The sequence below is a fragment of the Mus musculus genome, chromosome 8, assembly GCF_000001635.26.
Source record: "Mus musculus strain C57BL/6J chromosome 8, GRCm38.p6 C57BL/6J".
Taxonomy (NCBI): Eukaryota; Metazoa; Chordata; class Mammalia; order Rodentia; family Muridae; genus Mus; species Mus musculus.
Window position 1 is genome coordinate 82,118,327 of NC_000074.6, and position 17,736 is coordinate 82,136,062.

General features: G+C 37.0%; 1 protein-coding gene across 18 annotated transcripts in view; it reads left to right on the forward strand.

Moving 5' to 3' along the window:
• The window catches only part of Inpp4b (inositol polyphosphate-4-phosphatase, type II), a 792,047-nt gene extending 776,061 nt beyond the window's left edge, over positions 1 to 15,986 (forward strand). For 9 of the 18 annotated variants that reach the window (XM_011248351.3, XM_006530855.3, XM_006530861.3 and 6 more), the window contains one exon: positions 2,891 to 4,234. In XM_011248351.3, coding sequence (XP_011246653.1) covers positions 2,891 to 3,065 — 175 coding nt within the window. In that variant the 3' untranslated portion in view covers positions 3,066 to 4,234. Of the gene's footprint in view, positions 1 to 2,890; positions 4,247 to 4,276; positions 9,592 to 15,647 lie in introns of those variants that run through there. The other 9 variants (XM_030243490.1, XM_017312728.2, NM_001297596.1 and 6 more) reach the window with 6 other exon arrangements.
• Positions 15,987 to 17,736: the final 1,750 nt, after the last annotated feature.

Genomic DNA, 17,736 nt, shown 5'->3' on the forward strand with positions numbered 1-17,736 from the left:
GGAAATCTCTAAGTGCTTTAGCAATACATTGCAAAAAAGGAGAGAGAATGCAGAAGCAAAGGAAACATGGGAAGCAACCATTCTCCACCTTCCTAATGCCTCAACCCCTTAATACACTTCCTCATGTTATGGTAACCCCCAAACTTTTTAAGTTTGTTGATACTTTATAACTGCAATTTTGTCACTGTAATGAATCTTAATGTAAGTATCTGTGTTTCATGGTGGTCTTAGAAGACCCATGTGAAAGGGGTCATGACCCACAGGCTGAGAATCATTGATTTAAAGAAAAATGTTCTAAGAATATTGCTTTCCCTTGTTCTGACCCAGTCCTTCAGCCTCTTCCCTCAGGCTGACTTGTCTTATATATCTATATGTTATGGCTGCACTTGTTTTCCTGAACTCATGTGTCCCTGGTTGACATTTAGAACTGGACCAGTAGGTTATTCTCCCAAGAGAAAGCACCAGGAGACAGAAGATAAGGAGATATTGTGATAAAGAAGATGAAGTTTGGGTCTGGGAAGACTTCCTCAAGCTTTCACTTGATCTTAGCCAAAAGGCCAAGAATCGATTGCTCAAGCTTTCTTATACCAAGCAAATTTATTTAGAAGGACAGCATCTTATATCCTATTTCCAGGGAGGAAATGGGACAGAATTAGCAAAATGTCATATACAATAGGACAAAGTCAACAGGAGGCTTATCAAGCAAGTTTGCACAAAGGGAACACTGGGTATTTCCAGAGCATTACAAACATAAACATGGTGGACTCGGGACTGATAACTGCAGTTTCTTTAGGAAAAAAGCCAAGTTCCCAAGAGAATCTTTAACATCTCTGAGACTCCAGCTTCAGCTCCAGGCTGGCCTTGCCAAATCTGCTCCTGAGCAAGGACACAAAAATGGTTTGTTTTTGTCCTCTCATCAGGGCCTCTGAGAAAGTCTTGGATTGGTTCAGATCACAACAACATAGCAGTTTAGAGTACCCGAAGTATGTGCATGACTTCAGTGCTGACCACCCACAGTAGATCCATTTGCTGTGCTCTTCCCTGAGGAAGACTGTTCCTGCCATTCTCAGAATACCTTACTTGCTTGCAGTTCTTATGGGGCTGAGAATCTCTGAGATTTCCCTACCATTATATGGGTTAACCCAATTATCTTTATATAATTTAGGTATAGATACGTATACAATGTGTGTATAAAAACCATTAAAGTAATAGATACCATAAACTTAAGAAAGAGTAAGGGGAAGGTACATGGGATGGGTTGGCTGGAGGAAATCAAAGGGATAAATAATATAATTACAGTGCAGTTTCAAATTTAAAAATATTAATCTATAAAAAAGCACTTGTTGCTCTTGCAGGAAGGTGCCTTACAGACATCTGTAACTACAGTTTGGTTCAGTTAACCACGAGCACCAGGTTTCCCTCCAAATCATACATAGATGCAAGCAAATGCACATAAAAAGACAACTATTTAAAAAATGAAATCAGGCCTAAGAGTCTGGATTGCTCTCCCAGAGGCCCTGGATTCATTTCCCAGAACCCCCATGGTGGCTTACTATTACTCTATAACTCCAGTTCCTAGGAGATCCAACTTCTTTTTTTTTTCTTCTGGTATCCACAGTCAACAGATATGCACACGATACACATATATACATTCAGAATAAACGCACAAACAAAATTTCTTTAAAAAGTTAAAACAACAACAACACAACACAAAAAAATCTAGTTCACTAGACATTTAGAAGAAAGTAGAACAAGTAATATAATTATTTTTATTATAAATAATTATAGAAATTTTGCCAGTCCAAACTTACCTTCATTTTGTCCAATAAATTATGTTTTGCAGTTCATCAGGTTTGTCACTGGATAAAATGCTTAGGTCTTAACGAACAGGGAGACCAATCTGCACCACAGTGCCATTGATCCAATATTTCAAACTAACACCCAGTATTCTGTGAGATGACAATTTGTCCAAATGTGACTGCTGGTGTAGTCAGAACCTGGTCAAAAATCAGTATACAAAGTGTTCAGGCAATGCACAGTCTCAGAAAGGAGCCTATCCAGAAGTAATCCAGTTGCATAGCAAAATAACCCACAACTGACCAAGTACAGGAGAAGCTAACAGAAAGGGGACTCCTCCTTCCCAGTGACTGTCACTGAGGTTTTGACTATGAATTTTAGATTTGTCATAGTAATAACTGTTGTAAAGCATACTGTCATTCTTACATGTGGCATGCATGATCTCAGAAAGTACATCTTTGGTTTTCTGAAGTATAATTGCAATATGCCTCTGTTTTCAGAAAAGCTGTTTATAAAAATAGCTTTGGCCCTTTAAATAAGATTAGCTGAAGGCAAAATGATTTATTTGCTAAACTAGTAGTATGGCTGGCAATGATGGCATGTCAGGGGTTTCATTCCTTTCAAAGACCAAACCATGTCAAGAAATGACTTGACAACTGTAAGTACATTGCACAGATGCAATCCCAGGAGAAGGTATGTTTGCTCTGCCAGACACATCCCTTGTTTCCTAAGTCCAGTGTCTCATGTCCTCCCACTCCCATTTCCCAAAGCTGTATTTATCAGAGCATTTTATGTGGGCTGTTTCATCATTTAATTGTATTCATGTGGTCTTGTGTACAGGAACCATTATGGCTACCCAGTTTTTCCTTCTGCCTGTAGCCTCTGTGTCACCATAGTGTTATATTTTTCCCCTTCAAAAAGCAAAGAGTGCATCATCAAAGAAAAAAGACACTCAGGGCTACTTAGCATAAACACTTCTGATGCAGATGTATTGCATGAGATAATGTGTGTCTGTTAGAGTTTAAGATCACCTTTGATGCTCTGCAAATGCTATTCTATTTTCTTCTCTCCTCTATCCCTCCCTGTTTAACAGCAGACAAACCCAGGGAGCCTTGAATGAATCCGATGATCCTGAGACAGGCTGCCTAACTGATAACAAGCCAACTTCTCGACACTTCTATCCTGTCGCCTTGCTTCTTGTCAGCTCACACCTGCTAGTTGTGTGGCTTATTTTAAGTCTTGCATTACTCTTAGCCAAATACCAATAAGTTTTATGTTGTGTTCCTTGCTTTTCTACAAATGACAATGGACTTTAATTCTGGGGACAATGTTGTAAGATTTCTACATTTTCAGATTCACAGAACTTAAAAAAAAACTAGAAGAAATGTTTGAATTGTGGTTTTGTTTTGTTTTTGTTTTTCCCTAAAACTTAAAGGCAAAAGGTACTATGCATTAAGTGGATTATTTTGCTCTTTTGTTCATGGAAAAGTGTTTTACCTACTGTTAAATAGCTAAAGACAAGTTTTTAACTTATTGTCTTTGGAATAAGACAAAGAATAGAATCCTGCAAGCTTGAAGTTCCGAACCTCCTCTTCCCAGGTCATTTATTAAAGAAATTAGGTCTGACATTGTGCAGCAGTTAAGCCCCCAAGACAATCCGGGAAGCGGAGGTTGCAGACTTTCTTTCCACTGTGCTAATATTAACATAGTTGTCATCGGCTGATCGAAATGTGTCTGCTTTCTTACTCTGTTCCTAGTCACCCCTTACTCATCCATGTGTTTAACCTTCTTCTGTCAAGTGACTTTATGGAAAGAATGGCTATTTCTGTTTTGTAATTAAATTAACCTGTTTGTAACTCTTGTTTGGGTTGACTTGGCTTTCAGACTACTTTTCTATTCTTTTTAACAAGGTCTCATTTGTGTCTTGATGCGCCATTTTTAGCACCTGTGACTTTTGTACTGCTGGAGAGGAACGGCTGTTCAGAAAGCCATTTTCTCTCTGCAATGCATAGCTAAAACAATGAGGTAAAGTAGGGATGGAATTTCCTTTAAAAATCTATAGGGCCAGACTTAATAAATTAAATGCCTTATTCCTAGAACTGCATCCTTAGGGCTACATGTAGATTTTAATGTGTTTTAAGGGACAGATAGTTAATTTGTGGAAAAGTTATACAAAGGCAGATATATTTATGAAATTAAAGTAAAGCTGTATTGTGAAGCAAATTATATTTAAAGAGTTTATTAAAAGTCAAATAACTGTTAAGAAACTTAATCATATCTTTCCGAAGGCAATAATGGTATTGGGCCTGGCCTAGGATTTAATTTTGTAAGATGTATCATCACTTGTGGAAAAACAAAATGTAGAGTTGAATCTTTGTTATTTTTACTTGGACTGTTGCTGCAACTCTGCATTGAACAAATAAAGCATATTTATTTATTCTGTGTTTCATGAAGTTGTCCTTTTTTCCCCTTTCCCCAGAGAAGGATGCCGCATAGAGAATGTACTGAAGAATATCAAATGCAGGAGGTATGCTTTCAACATGCTACAGCTGATGGCTTTCCCCAAGTGCTACAGACCTCCAGAAGGCACTTATGGAAAAGCTGACACCTAATTTTACCATCATGGAGACAAACAGGAACACAAATACACTGAGCTTTGAAGATCTCCACCTCTGTCATTTTTATTTTTTTATCGTTATGAGTAGGGTGAGGCGCTCATGAGTGTTGCTCCCATGAAGACCAGTACATTACTCAGAAAGCAACCCAGATCTGAAGTCTTACCAGCACTTCCGTGTCCAGTCTATCTGTTCTCCTTTGTGTTAACACACCTCACTGGTTGAGGTTAGTTGAGAAAGTGTAATTCCATTTGTAGGGTATTTAAATAAAACATGTCCTGAGAAAACTAGGTTGTTCCCATGGTGCCAGGGATGACTTGGAGAATGCCACCCTCCACCTAAGCAAATAAACGTCCATGTGATGCTACTTTAGAGTCCTGACTGCAGACAACCTCAGAGTCCAGCTTACTGGCTTTTATATAATATGTGTATAGTAAATGCAATTAGGGATTGGCAAAACATGCCCTTGATTACTGACATGGTTTGCAGGTATGCTTGTACAAATCTTTGTCATCCACTTCAGATGTGATCCCACTTTCTAAGCTAGTAGATGAAAGTGTGATCAGAGTCATGAGCTACAACAAAAATCTATGGCTTTTCACAAAACTGATGTGGGTTGGGTAACCCACCTAGACACAGCAATGTAGAGCCTGTAATGGTATAGTGGGAAAACACTTTAAGGCACTAAAGTTACAAAGAAATTTAAGGATAGTGCCTGCTGATGACCCAAATGCAAATCTCCAGCAGCTTAAAATTCACTTGGAAAAATTCATGAGAGAGAGAGAGGAGTATTATGAGATGTTTCCTGGGAGTCCTCTTAAGTGTGTAAATTTGCTTTTTGTCATAGGTCAATATATGTGAAGTAAATAACCCTAAAACATGTGTGTAGCCATAAACAGTAATAAATCAACACAGTACCTGTCAGCTAATTCTTACAGTAAAATAACACCAAATGTAAAATTACTAATATTCCAAGTTAGTCATTTCCTTGGAGACTACGTTGCAAGAGAAGTGAATGAATTAAGGCACTGGACTTGATGACTGTAGAATAGCCATCTCAGCCACCCTTGCCATCTTGCTCTTTAAACTTCCTAACCTACAGCTTTCTTCTTCTAGATTGCTGTGCTATGTGTGAATATTGACAGAGGAGAGCCAAATAAAAATTAGAATTTATCACTGAATTAACATTCAGAATAAAGTGATATAAAAAAGTTTATTCTTCCTTTTCTCCAAGCTCATATCTCCCCAGAGCATGCTAGAGGCTTCTTACATTGATAGTTCTCTGCTATGACTTCATTCATAGAGCCATATTGCTTATCTTCATGTGTATAACATGATAGCCATTTGCCTAAAAGGCTCCCTTCCTGTAAAGGTTTTTCAAGTAGCCATATAGTCCCACGTTGAGTTTTCCAAGAGACTGAAAACAGAAGATGACCCTCAGAGGCTTCTCACAGTGGAAATATCCATTCTTTTTAAAGGTAATGACCTATGGCTGTTACCAAACTATTTATAGCCTTCAAAAAGAAAAATAATGCATTTATATATAAAATTATCTTAGTGTTCACAGACTTAGTCTCTGTTTTAGTCATTTAGTATAATGTTTGTAATTATTCTGTTTTTATCAAGGTGGTAAGATTTGTGGTTAATTTTGTTACTGTACTGAGTTTAAGGTAGAGAGAGTTGTGACCCAAGAGTGTCTATTCCTGATCTTTTCTTAGTATCTCAAGTAGAGATATGCAGTCCAGGACACATTATATAATTTAAGGTCATCTTGATTCAAATATGGTAAATATTTATTAACCAGAAAGCCAATACCAGGGTTTCCCAGTTTTGCATGACATTTCATAGGATACATTTTCTTTGTCAATAAATGCTTATGTAGAAATATCAAAGGTTGACCTCTCTAATGCACAGGAATGAAGTTTTACTCATTGACAGCAGCAGCATTTCCTATGGGGATCAGACGTGTGTACATCCTCGCCAGAGGAGTTTAACAAGAAAATTCCTATTTCCTAAGTGTGACTGCTCTTCTCTAAATGCACTCAGGCAACCAAGCCATGACACATCATTACCAAGACTTTCAGAACCAAACATTAAATGAAACCTTTAAAAAAATCTCCCTTTCCTAAACATAGCTGCAGCCATACAGCTCTATCAGCAGCCTTCCTACTGTCTCAAACGTGCTTCCATTTAAGAGCCATACCAGCAGGCGGATCTGCGGAGATCATGTAGAGTCAAACAATTTATCAAGAAAATAACATATCCAAACATTGAAGTGGGTTTTTTTCTTTCTTTCTCAAAAAAAAAATGCTTTTCTTCTTAACAACTGCAGGTATCAATTCTGGTTTAACTATTTACAGAGCAATCAGAGAAATGTATTAAAAGCAAAAAAAGGAGAGCACACCCATGCTTATTATCCAAAGGTCTAGAGTTTGTGTGTTTTCTCAGGACAACTAAATATCTCTTTGAAACATCTGATTGAAGAAAAGGTACATTTGTGTGCACCACGCCACTGAGTTTCCACCTCTGCTTTTCTGCCTAAAATATTGCTTTGAGCTTTACCACACGCTGCTTAAAACAGCTTCTAAATGCTAACATTTTGGTCAGTCTGGTAACCCAGTAGAGCCATGATAACTGTATGATGTAGCTGATGAATTCTTTAAAACCAGTCCCTCCCCAGTCATGCAGCACTCCCTATGGCCACTAGACATGCAATAAACCATTGCTTCTGACAGACAGTGCTGCCTTGAAAGCCAGCACAGACTGGGTCATACAGCACCGCCCCCCCATTTTCACACATTAAATGATTAGAAAAAAATGTGATTTTTTTTTTCTAGTCAGATCCCTCCCTCTGCACCTCTGCAAAGATGTTGTGCCAGGAGGCTTTCTTCCAGGGGTCCCTGAGGTGGCTGATTCATGAGAGGTTTTCATTGAGTTTTCTGGAATTGTACAAAATAACTGCTACACGCGACCATGATTAGCCATGTTATGAAATGACTTTGTTAAAAGTAAAGATGAAAATAAAATCTTGTAACTTCCTGCCTTTTTTCTATCAGATTTTGCTATCTATTATATTTCTAAGTGTAGTTAGCCCTTATGGTTCTGCACTGTTCAAATTCTTTGTTGATAATATGCAACCGTGAACCACTAGACTCCACATTTAGGAACACAATGTTGGTATCTTGAAATCACCCACTGTGGGAATATTTAAACCACAGAAATTGCCAAATGTTATAAACTAGGATATTTATTTTTTAGAACACCAGTTGTTAAACATTTACCAGCCAGAGTATGGCTCCATGCCACTACAAATATTCTTTTTTCCTCCAGAAAATAACAAATTATTGGAAGGAGGATAATTTTAGAATGGTTTTTAAAGGAAAGCAGTCTTTTATCAGATTATTATAATTTTATTGTAGATTTTATCTTCCTTAAGGAACTTATATCCAGTATACTGGATACTTATATTTATTCATAATTCAGTTACTAAAAATAAAGCAATTGTTTTATTAATTAAATTAATCATCTGCTGCAAGTAGTCCTTAGAATCCTAGCTTTATTATAAATAATATGTCACCACCAAATTCAGGAAAGTGTTAATTTAATCATAATACCCCAAAATTCATAAGTTTAAGATTATGTTATTGTTGAAATAAAAGCAGATTTATATCATTATACCCAATGTTTACTAAATTGAGCACAGTTGAAACCCATTTTGTTTAATTAAATAAATTCTGGCAATATAGCAAGAAAGCATAGATATACATATTTGATTCTGACATGTGTGGCACAACATTTTAGTCCAATCTGTGGGACACATTTTATAATCTCTTAAGAAATAAATGAATTTTGAAACACATTTGAGGAATATGTCTGAGACACACTGATCAGCATCTGTGGAGAGCAGTATATCGGACACAAAACATTTCTAATAGTTAGAACCTGTATAAAATATACGATGTTCATAACTGAAAAGAATAATTAATTTTTAAGAACTAGAATGATTTATTGACATTTTTAACATAAATTCATATTCATCCAGCCTACCTCCAATCCGTGTAAGCTATGATTCCATATTTATCATGTTAGCTTTTAAAGTAAAAGAGGAGGGGCTTACATTTATCTTTTCTTTCTCTGACAGCTTGAAATTAGAAGTTTCCACACAAAGATGCTAACTATAGCAAATATTGACTTCAAAAATACAAAGCTAATAACCAGTGGTTTTGATAAAATACAGTATGCCAGTCAGTATGGAGATAAGGAACAAAAATTTGCACTCTTTATTTTTTTTTCTGAGCAATGGGGCATGTTAGTTTCTCTTTGTATTTTATTTCTAAGACTCCAAAATACAACCATTCTTCTAATTAAGAGGGCCATATAATACTTAACTAGAAAAAGGGGTGCATATAAGGTAATGCTAATCTCCAAAATGGTGAATGCAATTGGTTTTCCTACACTTAGATTTGCACTCAGGCATGCATACTTAAGGAAGTAGAAGCTCAGAATTTAGTTACAGAGAATGTGGGTATTAGTGTAAATACAACTTGCATAAATGATTCTGTCTGTAAGCCATGTGCCATAGATGCATGTTAGCACAATCTGCAATGCAGTAAAAGCGATATTTAAGGAAAGAGGTATAAACCATTCTGTGGTGGAAGAATAGATTTTTCCATAATATTTCTACAATCTTTAAAATTATTCCTAGATAACAAAGGGCAAAGTGTAACATTCTGTCTTTTATAATAATCTGCGAATTTGGCCAATATTTCTGTAATACCTGTGTAATTTTTTAAGACGAGTCATGTCATGATCAACAGCAAAACCTATCTCGCGTTGAAAAGCCTTCACAGTTTTCAAAGGGCAGAACCTTCATTTATCTGTGCATGCCCCACCCTTTGTGCATTCTTTGTGAACATTTTTTCTTTTAATTTAATGCATCTTCAGTTTCCTGTAGTACTCATTTGAAAGGTTGGCACTTGCTTTCTTTTTATGTTAGATATATATTCTAGATAAACCAATAATGTGTTGTATTCCCATATGTCATGGAAATGAGTCATGTGTAGGTCACTTTATATTAGAATTGGAAGAAATATCACATCCATTTTATTTTCTGTAAATCATATTCATTGTGTACTGTATGTATATTTTTGTTGAAATAAATATGGCTTTATTTTTATGTTTCTGGCTTTTCTCCCCATTATACATTCTTTTTCATTGTAATCCATGTAGCAGTATTTAAACGTTAATGGAAATATCAAAAAGGTAGCACACATCACACTTCAAGGAGAATATACCTCAATTCTGCTGGACCATCATAACAGCACATGCTTTCCATTGATGACCACTTAGCATCACTTCACTGACAGAGTGGGCTCCCATGGTCACCCTTCTTGAGTGCAGCATCAAGCACAACTTCCAAGCAGAGTCAATGGCAGCTGTGATGATTCTACATTAAGAAATTATAAAGAATTATTGTAAAATTTTAGATGATAGATACACAGATAGAAACAGAGATGACAGGTAGAGAGATTGATAGAACTTAACCCAGTGATCCCAATTAAAACTGCCCACATGTGTGTATAAGGTCATCCACCAGGGCATAGGCAACTTACAGTAGCCACAGTCTAAAAGAAGTATGATTCTCTCTTCCCTAGTAACCGTCCTCTGCCAATGGCTCCTCAGCGGAGAGTGGGCAAATCATTAGTATGTTGTCTAGATTAAATGTAGAGTCATTTGAACATGACAAACTAATTCCTTTTCTTACAGACTACATCAAGCTGCTTCTTTGTGAATCTTTATAACAGATAACAATAGAATACAAATGCCAAAGGCATTAATTTAGATCTTTTACAAAAAAACTAATCAAATTGGAGCTCTGGGTCATTTTTTAGGAGTGAACTTTTACCTTCTGTGTGTTTTAAGCACTTAGCTGATACAGCAGTGAGCATTCCCTCTTCTCAACAGTCAGTGTTTTCACTAATCATCTTCCTGTATCAGGACATGGAGGATGTTGGAGGTAGATACATCCTGAGATAATCCACAGTAATTTATAGTAAATACTGCTTAGCAGAGAGATGGGGAGTAGATTGTATGAAATAATATTATGCTGTTTTTTTAAAGCATCCATGTACAGGCGCCTAGATTCTTACAAGTGAACAAAATCATCAGTCAAAATAAGAATACCCTAAGGGACTTGGAAAGACTGTCCTGGGGCAATATGTTGATCAGAGAGAGGATTCAGAAATATGTGTAGGTATAGTTGATGCTGGTCAAGCCAACAAGTAGTCTGTGTGAGTGAAGCAACCAGGCATTATTCTGTGGCTCTGTCCATCTGTCCATTTAATAGTAAGCACTAAATTCTCTCTTGATTTTAATAAATAAGAATAATTGTGGCTCAAGAAAAAATATTTCAATAGACTTTAAATCAAATAGTGAGATCTGGGGAAAATACATTGGAGTTGAATACTGGAGGTTGTCCCCATCCTGGTAATACCATGAGTACTTTCTTGTCCATGTGACTTTACTGTTCAATGTGGTGCCTAGTTTCTGAACTGTGCTAATACCCCCAACCCCCTTTGGCATGAACGAAGGTTTCTTCTGTCTTCAGTCAGTCACCACATACTTTGTGACAATTCATCCTATCTGTGGTTCCTTCTCAGTCCAAACAGTCCTGTCTTCTGTATCCATGTCCTGCTTTCAAGATGACACCAAGGTCCTGGAGAAGTATTCATCTTTGCTCAGTTTGCTCTCCCTTAAGATTCACAGCTATTGTTTCCAAGGAGAATGCACTAGCACAAAGCTAAGCTAAGTATATTTCTGAGTGTCTACACCTAGAGATAAACCATCAGTCAGTCCTCTGTCCATTAGATAAGAGCATATTTCAAGTTATCTAATGCTCCAATGTATACACATATGAATTATGGGGGACAATAATATGACTTACTACTCAGTGAAGCACAAGAAAGATGCAGGAATAACCTTGACATTGGTGACTCCTGGGCAGAGGTTCACTCCTGTGCTGTTGCTCAACATCTCAGGCTCATTATGATTTATAGCCCTGAAACCTATGTACCTAAAATTAGAAGGACTACAACCTAACATTAAATTGCTTGGACATGTTTGCTGTGATACCATGAAAGTTCAGCTGACAGTATCTACCTATTCCACACACAAAAGCAGGAGGGGCATTTTCCCTTCACCTGTGTGGGTACATAAGCAAGACCCATCTGAGTGCAGGCAGCAGATAGAATCCTACATCTATTATCAACACTTCAACTCCCTAAGTGGGGCAGCTAAGGCTTCAGTGGGGGCAGGAGACACCAAAACATTTTCTTGACTGTCGGTTGACGACAGTGACTCCTGATACTACAGTAGAGTTGCTTGAAGCCACACATTTCTCTTTCGGTGTAAGATTTTAAAGTATCTCCCAGCAATTTTTACAAATATCTCATTCCATTAATAAAATGTAGCAAATGATTTTCTGCTACTAATAATTGAATTATCTTTTTAAAAATCAAACTCCTACTTTTTCTTGATGTTTGCTGCTAATTATCTTATTAATCATTGATATTTTCTTAGGCTGTGTTTGTATTCTAGGATATGTGCTTTCTGTGAGTGGATGTACATGGTCTAGGATGTTTATAATTGCCTGGCTCTTCCACCAGTTTATACACAGACCTCCTGTCTGTTCATAGGATCAATATATTAGTCATAAACATTTGTAAGCTATAATGAGTTTTGTCTCTTCCTTGCCTATCTACACATTTTAATACTTTAGTCACAAATGTTGTAGATGTTACCACCATGGAGCCTTGGAAGTATTACTTCCCTTCATCACTGCCAAGGGGATATCTTCCATTACCTTACAATCTTAGTTCCACCCAAAATATATGCTGATTGTTATTTAATCATTTTATAATTTGTTATCACTTTCCCTATAAGGCTATTCTTCCAAACTGGGAGTCACTTCATAAAGTGCAAATACACACACACACACACACACACACACACACACACACACACACACACACACACACACACCTGTATGCACACACCATACTCTTCCAGATTGCTTTGAGGTCATTTCTTTATTTCTGTTGAATATTTTCAAAACTATCATATTGTATTAAGCTATTATGTATTCTATTCCAAAAAAAACTGAACAACATTCCTGCAAATATAATCAAACATTTGTTTCATTTTTTATTTATATCACACCCCATATCTATTCCTTTCTACATTTATTTAATTGAGTTTTACTTGGTAGTTTCTTATAGTACTAGGATCAAACCCAGGTCCTCAGAAATGCAAGGGAAAGGGATCTTTCTAAGGCTAAGCTGCAGCCACAGCCAGAAGATGCTTCTAAGCATCTGTGAAGCTAAGTCAAGCAAGCTTAGCAGCAGACAAGAGTAATGGTTTGTCTGGTTTGTTTATTAATGGAACTTATAGTCTTGTCTAGTGTAAGACTTAGTGAAAAAGAAAATTAACTACTAAACTACAATTATTAATTATAATATGCAATATAAAGAATATCATCTAAGGATTTGATAGTTGTTTTTAAACATGTAGTCTCTAACAGATGATTCTTGTTCTTCTCTGTCTCTCGAGTTCTTGGGTTTATACATATAACCCACTATTCATGGCTTGATGAATTTATTATCATTTCAGTTAAGAGTTTCTTCTCTTGAAATGATAGCTTCAGTTAATCATCTCAAGGAGAAGTATTCTACATTGAGCTCTAAAGGAAGAGAAACATTTAGTTAAAAGAAGGCGGATGCACATAAAGGATGGTGTGTGTGTGTGTGTGTGTGTGTGTGTGTGTGTGTAGTTATTAGGAATCTGTATAAGAAGGGACTCAGTCTCACTCACATCAGATGCAATCAGAATCAAATGAAAGGTGTGAGCAGAGAATAAAGAAGTCTAGCTTACATTCTCAAAGACTCTAAATGTTGTACAGATAATAGATTGTAGGGAATCAAAATGCTAAGTCCTGAGGCAACTGAAGAAGTATGTAAAGTGGTGGGTGGCCTGACATAGACTGGGTTTACATCAGTAAAAAATGAAGAGAAGGCAGAATCTTGATGTAACATTTGAGGATCAGAAAGCCAAGTCTTGCTGTAGTTGGCCAGGATAGGAAACAGGTCATTGGGGTGAACAGTGTCCAGTCCCGGGGACTGCAAGGCAGTGAGGGCATGCCATCTGTGTGAGTACACAGGTGGACCAATCCACACAAATTTGGAGGAAAAAAACAATTTTTAGCTTTGAGTATTATGGGTTCAGTTGCCTCTGAGTCATGCACCCAAATAAATATGTCCAAAGGTATGAATCTACAATTTGGAGTGGAACATAAATGGAATATAATAAGGTAAGTTTCTCTGCATGCATGATTCAAACACTTTCAATACTGATAAGTGTTGAGTTGAAACTGTTCCTGTGCATGTGTCTGTCTCTCTCTCTCTCTCTCTCTCTCTCTCTCTCTCTCTCTCTCTCTCTCTCTCTCTCTCTCTCACACACACACACACACACACACACACACACACACACACTCACACACACACAAACACACACACACACACACACACACACACGCACACACACACACAAGCACACACAGAGAGATACTTAAGCAAAAGACAAATTTTTGCCTCATGAATGAGAAAGCATGAATTGAACTTAAGACATAATTGAAACAAGCTCTTAAATGAGGATATTGTCCTTCTATGTTTATTCTCCTCCTCCTCTTCCTCCTCTTCCTCCCCCTCCTCCCTTTCTCCCCCTCCTCCCTTCCTCCTCTTCTCCCTCCTCCTCCTCCTCCTCTTCCTCCTCCTCCTCTTCCTCCTCCTCCTCCTCTTCTTCTTCTTCTTCTTCTTCTTCTTCTTCTTCTTCTTCTTCTTCTTCTTCTTCTTCTTCTTCTTCTTCTTCTTCTCTCTCTCTCTCTCTCTCTCTCTCTCTCTCTCTCTCTCTCTCTCTCTCTCTCTCTCTCTCTCTCCACGCATGTGTGTGCACACTGCATGTAGCATTGAGTTATCTTTACTTAGTATATGTCTCTGCTACTTTTACACAAGCGTGGTAATTTCACTTCATGACCAATAACTTAAACGATCTTTGGCCATTCAGCATCCATGTTACTCACTGGACCAGTTTGGTTCCCATCTTTATACTTATGGTGGATGAATAGAGTGCTTTAATGATAGCTATGCCATGTCTCCATCACTAGAAAGGTCAGTTCCCACAAGGAAATAACACACAGAAAAAACAAGTCCACTTACAAAATCAAAGTACTGAGAAAATTCCCAGACTTAAATCTTAGGAACTTCATTATTAAGGATTTTGGCCACAGATAAAAAAAAATCCTGATTTTAATAAGGATTCTTTAAGGTTTAAGGTAAAGTTACAATTAATCACAGCTGTACTCTAAAGTTACCATAAGGTAAAAATGCAAAGTAATTTCATAAGAAATAAGTGTAATGAGAACACAGCGTCAGGCTATGATGGGAAGCAAGGGTTCTGATGCTGTCTTGCTTCCAGCACATGTAAATAGAAGTTCTCGAGTCTCTTTTCTGCTCATCATTCGACATAACACTAAAGACAGTGTCATTACCTCTATACATGTCCTTTAATGACAGGCAACAACAAGCCTTGCTTAATTCAGAGGGCTTCTGAAACATGCCTTGCTATACTTCAGAGGTCCTTGACTGACTCCTGGAGGCAACTGTTGTTTTGAACTTCTTTTATTTGTATAATTAAGCAGAAAATATAATTATGAGCATGCATTTGGTTTTGTGTCACACCTTTGTTAGCAATGACCTCTGGCATGAAATTTATCATCTTCCATGACTTACAGACTAATGGCATTGCCTTTGTTGTTTGATTGTTCAATGTGGAGAGAGGAACAGAGCATGTATGGTTTATTCATTACCTATTTCTTTTTACCCAATATTTTCCTAGTTATAGAAATTATATTTTATAAAACCAAGAAAGAAGAAATATTCCCAAATCATTCTGGGACCCAGTGTTAATTGTTGTCCAAGATATACACTACAAGGAGGAAAACTATGCCAGCTAGCATTGCTTGCAAAAAAAAATTGCAAAATTCTGAACAAGTTTTGCAAACCAAATGCAACAAATGGTAATTAGTGCAAGTGTTTATATGGTTTGATGTTCTACACCCAGTCTGCATGATGGCTCATAGTAACCAATTACAGAAGGACCACTATGTAACATTTTCCTCTGCAGAAGCACAGAAAAGAGCTGAATCCAAAGGACAAAAGAAAAGGACAGCAATTTCTTTTGACACTGGGCATTCTTTGAAAAAAAAAAGGTGAGTATGTCTTAATGAGAGAACTGATTTTTTTTCCTCTTTGAGATCTGAATAAGACATGGACATCTATTCTTAGTTCTAATTGGAATTTCACTGAAGGTTCTAGCCATACATATCAGTGAAAACACACAAAATCTAACACACAAACTTTAAATTATCTCTATCTGCAGAAAAAACAACTATGTAGAATTGTAGTGAACTGTATATAAATCAAATGATACATGAACTTAACAACATTGAAGAACTCAAAATGGATGGTAGATTGATGAAAACTATAGATAAATAATTACCTATACTAAGTTGTTCTAATTAATCAAACCCACATTAAATAAAAAGAGCATTTAGAAAAAAAAGTAGCTAGATTTTCACTAAGTGGTGCTAGAACATATTTATGAATAGTAAATGCTCACCACTACATCAAGTTGCATACACTTCACTAAAAATATAAACCCTAAGCAAAGTGCTATAGAATTACAAGAGGAAACAAAAAGAAATGAGTTTCGATATTTAGTGAGGCAAAGAGACCTTAGATATATCAAAAAACAAATTATGAAAGTACAATAATGGATCAATTTAGTTTCATTGAAATGAGAAATATGTGTTCTACCATCAACATTATTGACAGATAGAACATCTTTCCTATTGGAAAAAAATGCATGCAAGTTACACACCACCAATGACTTGTATTTACAAATATAAACAAACTTCAATATTAATCTATAAGAAAATAAACCAGTCAAATAAAAGTGTCACAAGCAAATCAGCTGACATGACACATTTTACAAAGGAGATTTGTAGTTCAATGTTAAGAACATAAACAGATAATTAGATAAAAATCAAAAGTAGTTCTACAGAAAAGCACAAAGAGAGCCACATGTTCATATATTGTTGCAATAGAAAATTCAAAGTAGAGCATCTAGGTTTGAGTATTATTTTAGTTTCTTATAATATTGAAATTATGTCTACACATACTATAGACACTTCACTAAGTTATTTGCCATAGAGAAACAAAAACATGCATTTATATAAAAACATAAATATTTGTTAGCATTAATTATAATTTTATAAATATAATTCTAGTTTCCCAAACCAGAATTTTTTTTCCATTTTTATTAGGTATTTAGCTCATTTACATTTCCAATGCTATACCAAAAGTCCCCCATACCCACCCCAAACCAGAATTTTTAACACATCCTTCAGCCATTAAATGGATAAAGATGTCATCATACATGTGTTCCTTGAATAACAACCAGTAACTATACTAACTCAAAGATGTCCAATATAGTCAAGGGAAGTATAGGGTAGGAGTGACTTGGGAGGAAGACAGGAGGGGAGATGGAAAAGAGGGGCAGAATCAAGTATGGAAGGAGATGGAGGAGATGTACAGAGGGTCAGGAAATTGAACAGAGGTGTGTATCAATGGGGGATGGGGAACTGGGGGTAGTAACCAAGAAGTACCAGATGCCAGTAAAGCAAGAGCCTCCTAGGACACTATAGGGATGACATTAGCTGAAATACACCATCAAGGGGAGGGAGAACCTGTTGAGACCATATCTAGATGTTAGGCATGGCCCCTGGTTGAGGGATGGGGTCACCCAGAATTGTTCCTGTCTAAAGGAAATACAGGGACAAAGAGTGGATCAGAGACTGAAGGAAAGGCCACCTGGGAATCCATCCCACATGCAGACACCAAACCTAGCCACTATTGCTGATGCCAAGAAGTACTTGCTGACAGGATCCTGATACAGCTGTCTCCTGAGAGGCTCTGTCAGGTTCTGACCAGTACAGCTGTGGATGCTTGCAGCCAACCATCAGACTGAGCACAGGGACTCCAATGGAGGAGTTAGGGGAAAGACTGAAGGAGCTGGAGGGGCCTTATCTGGCATCAATGGGAGGGGAGTCCCTTGGTCCTGTGAAGGCTTGATGCCCCCAGTATAGAGGAATGCTAGGGCAGTGAGGCAGGAGTGAATAGGTGGGTGGGGGAGCACCCTCATAGAAGCACAG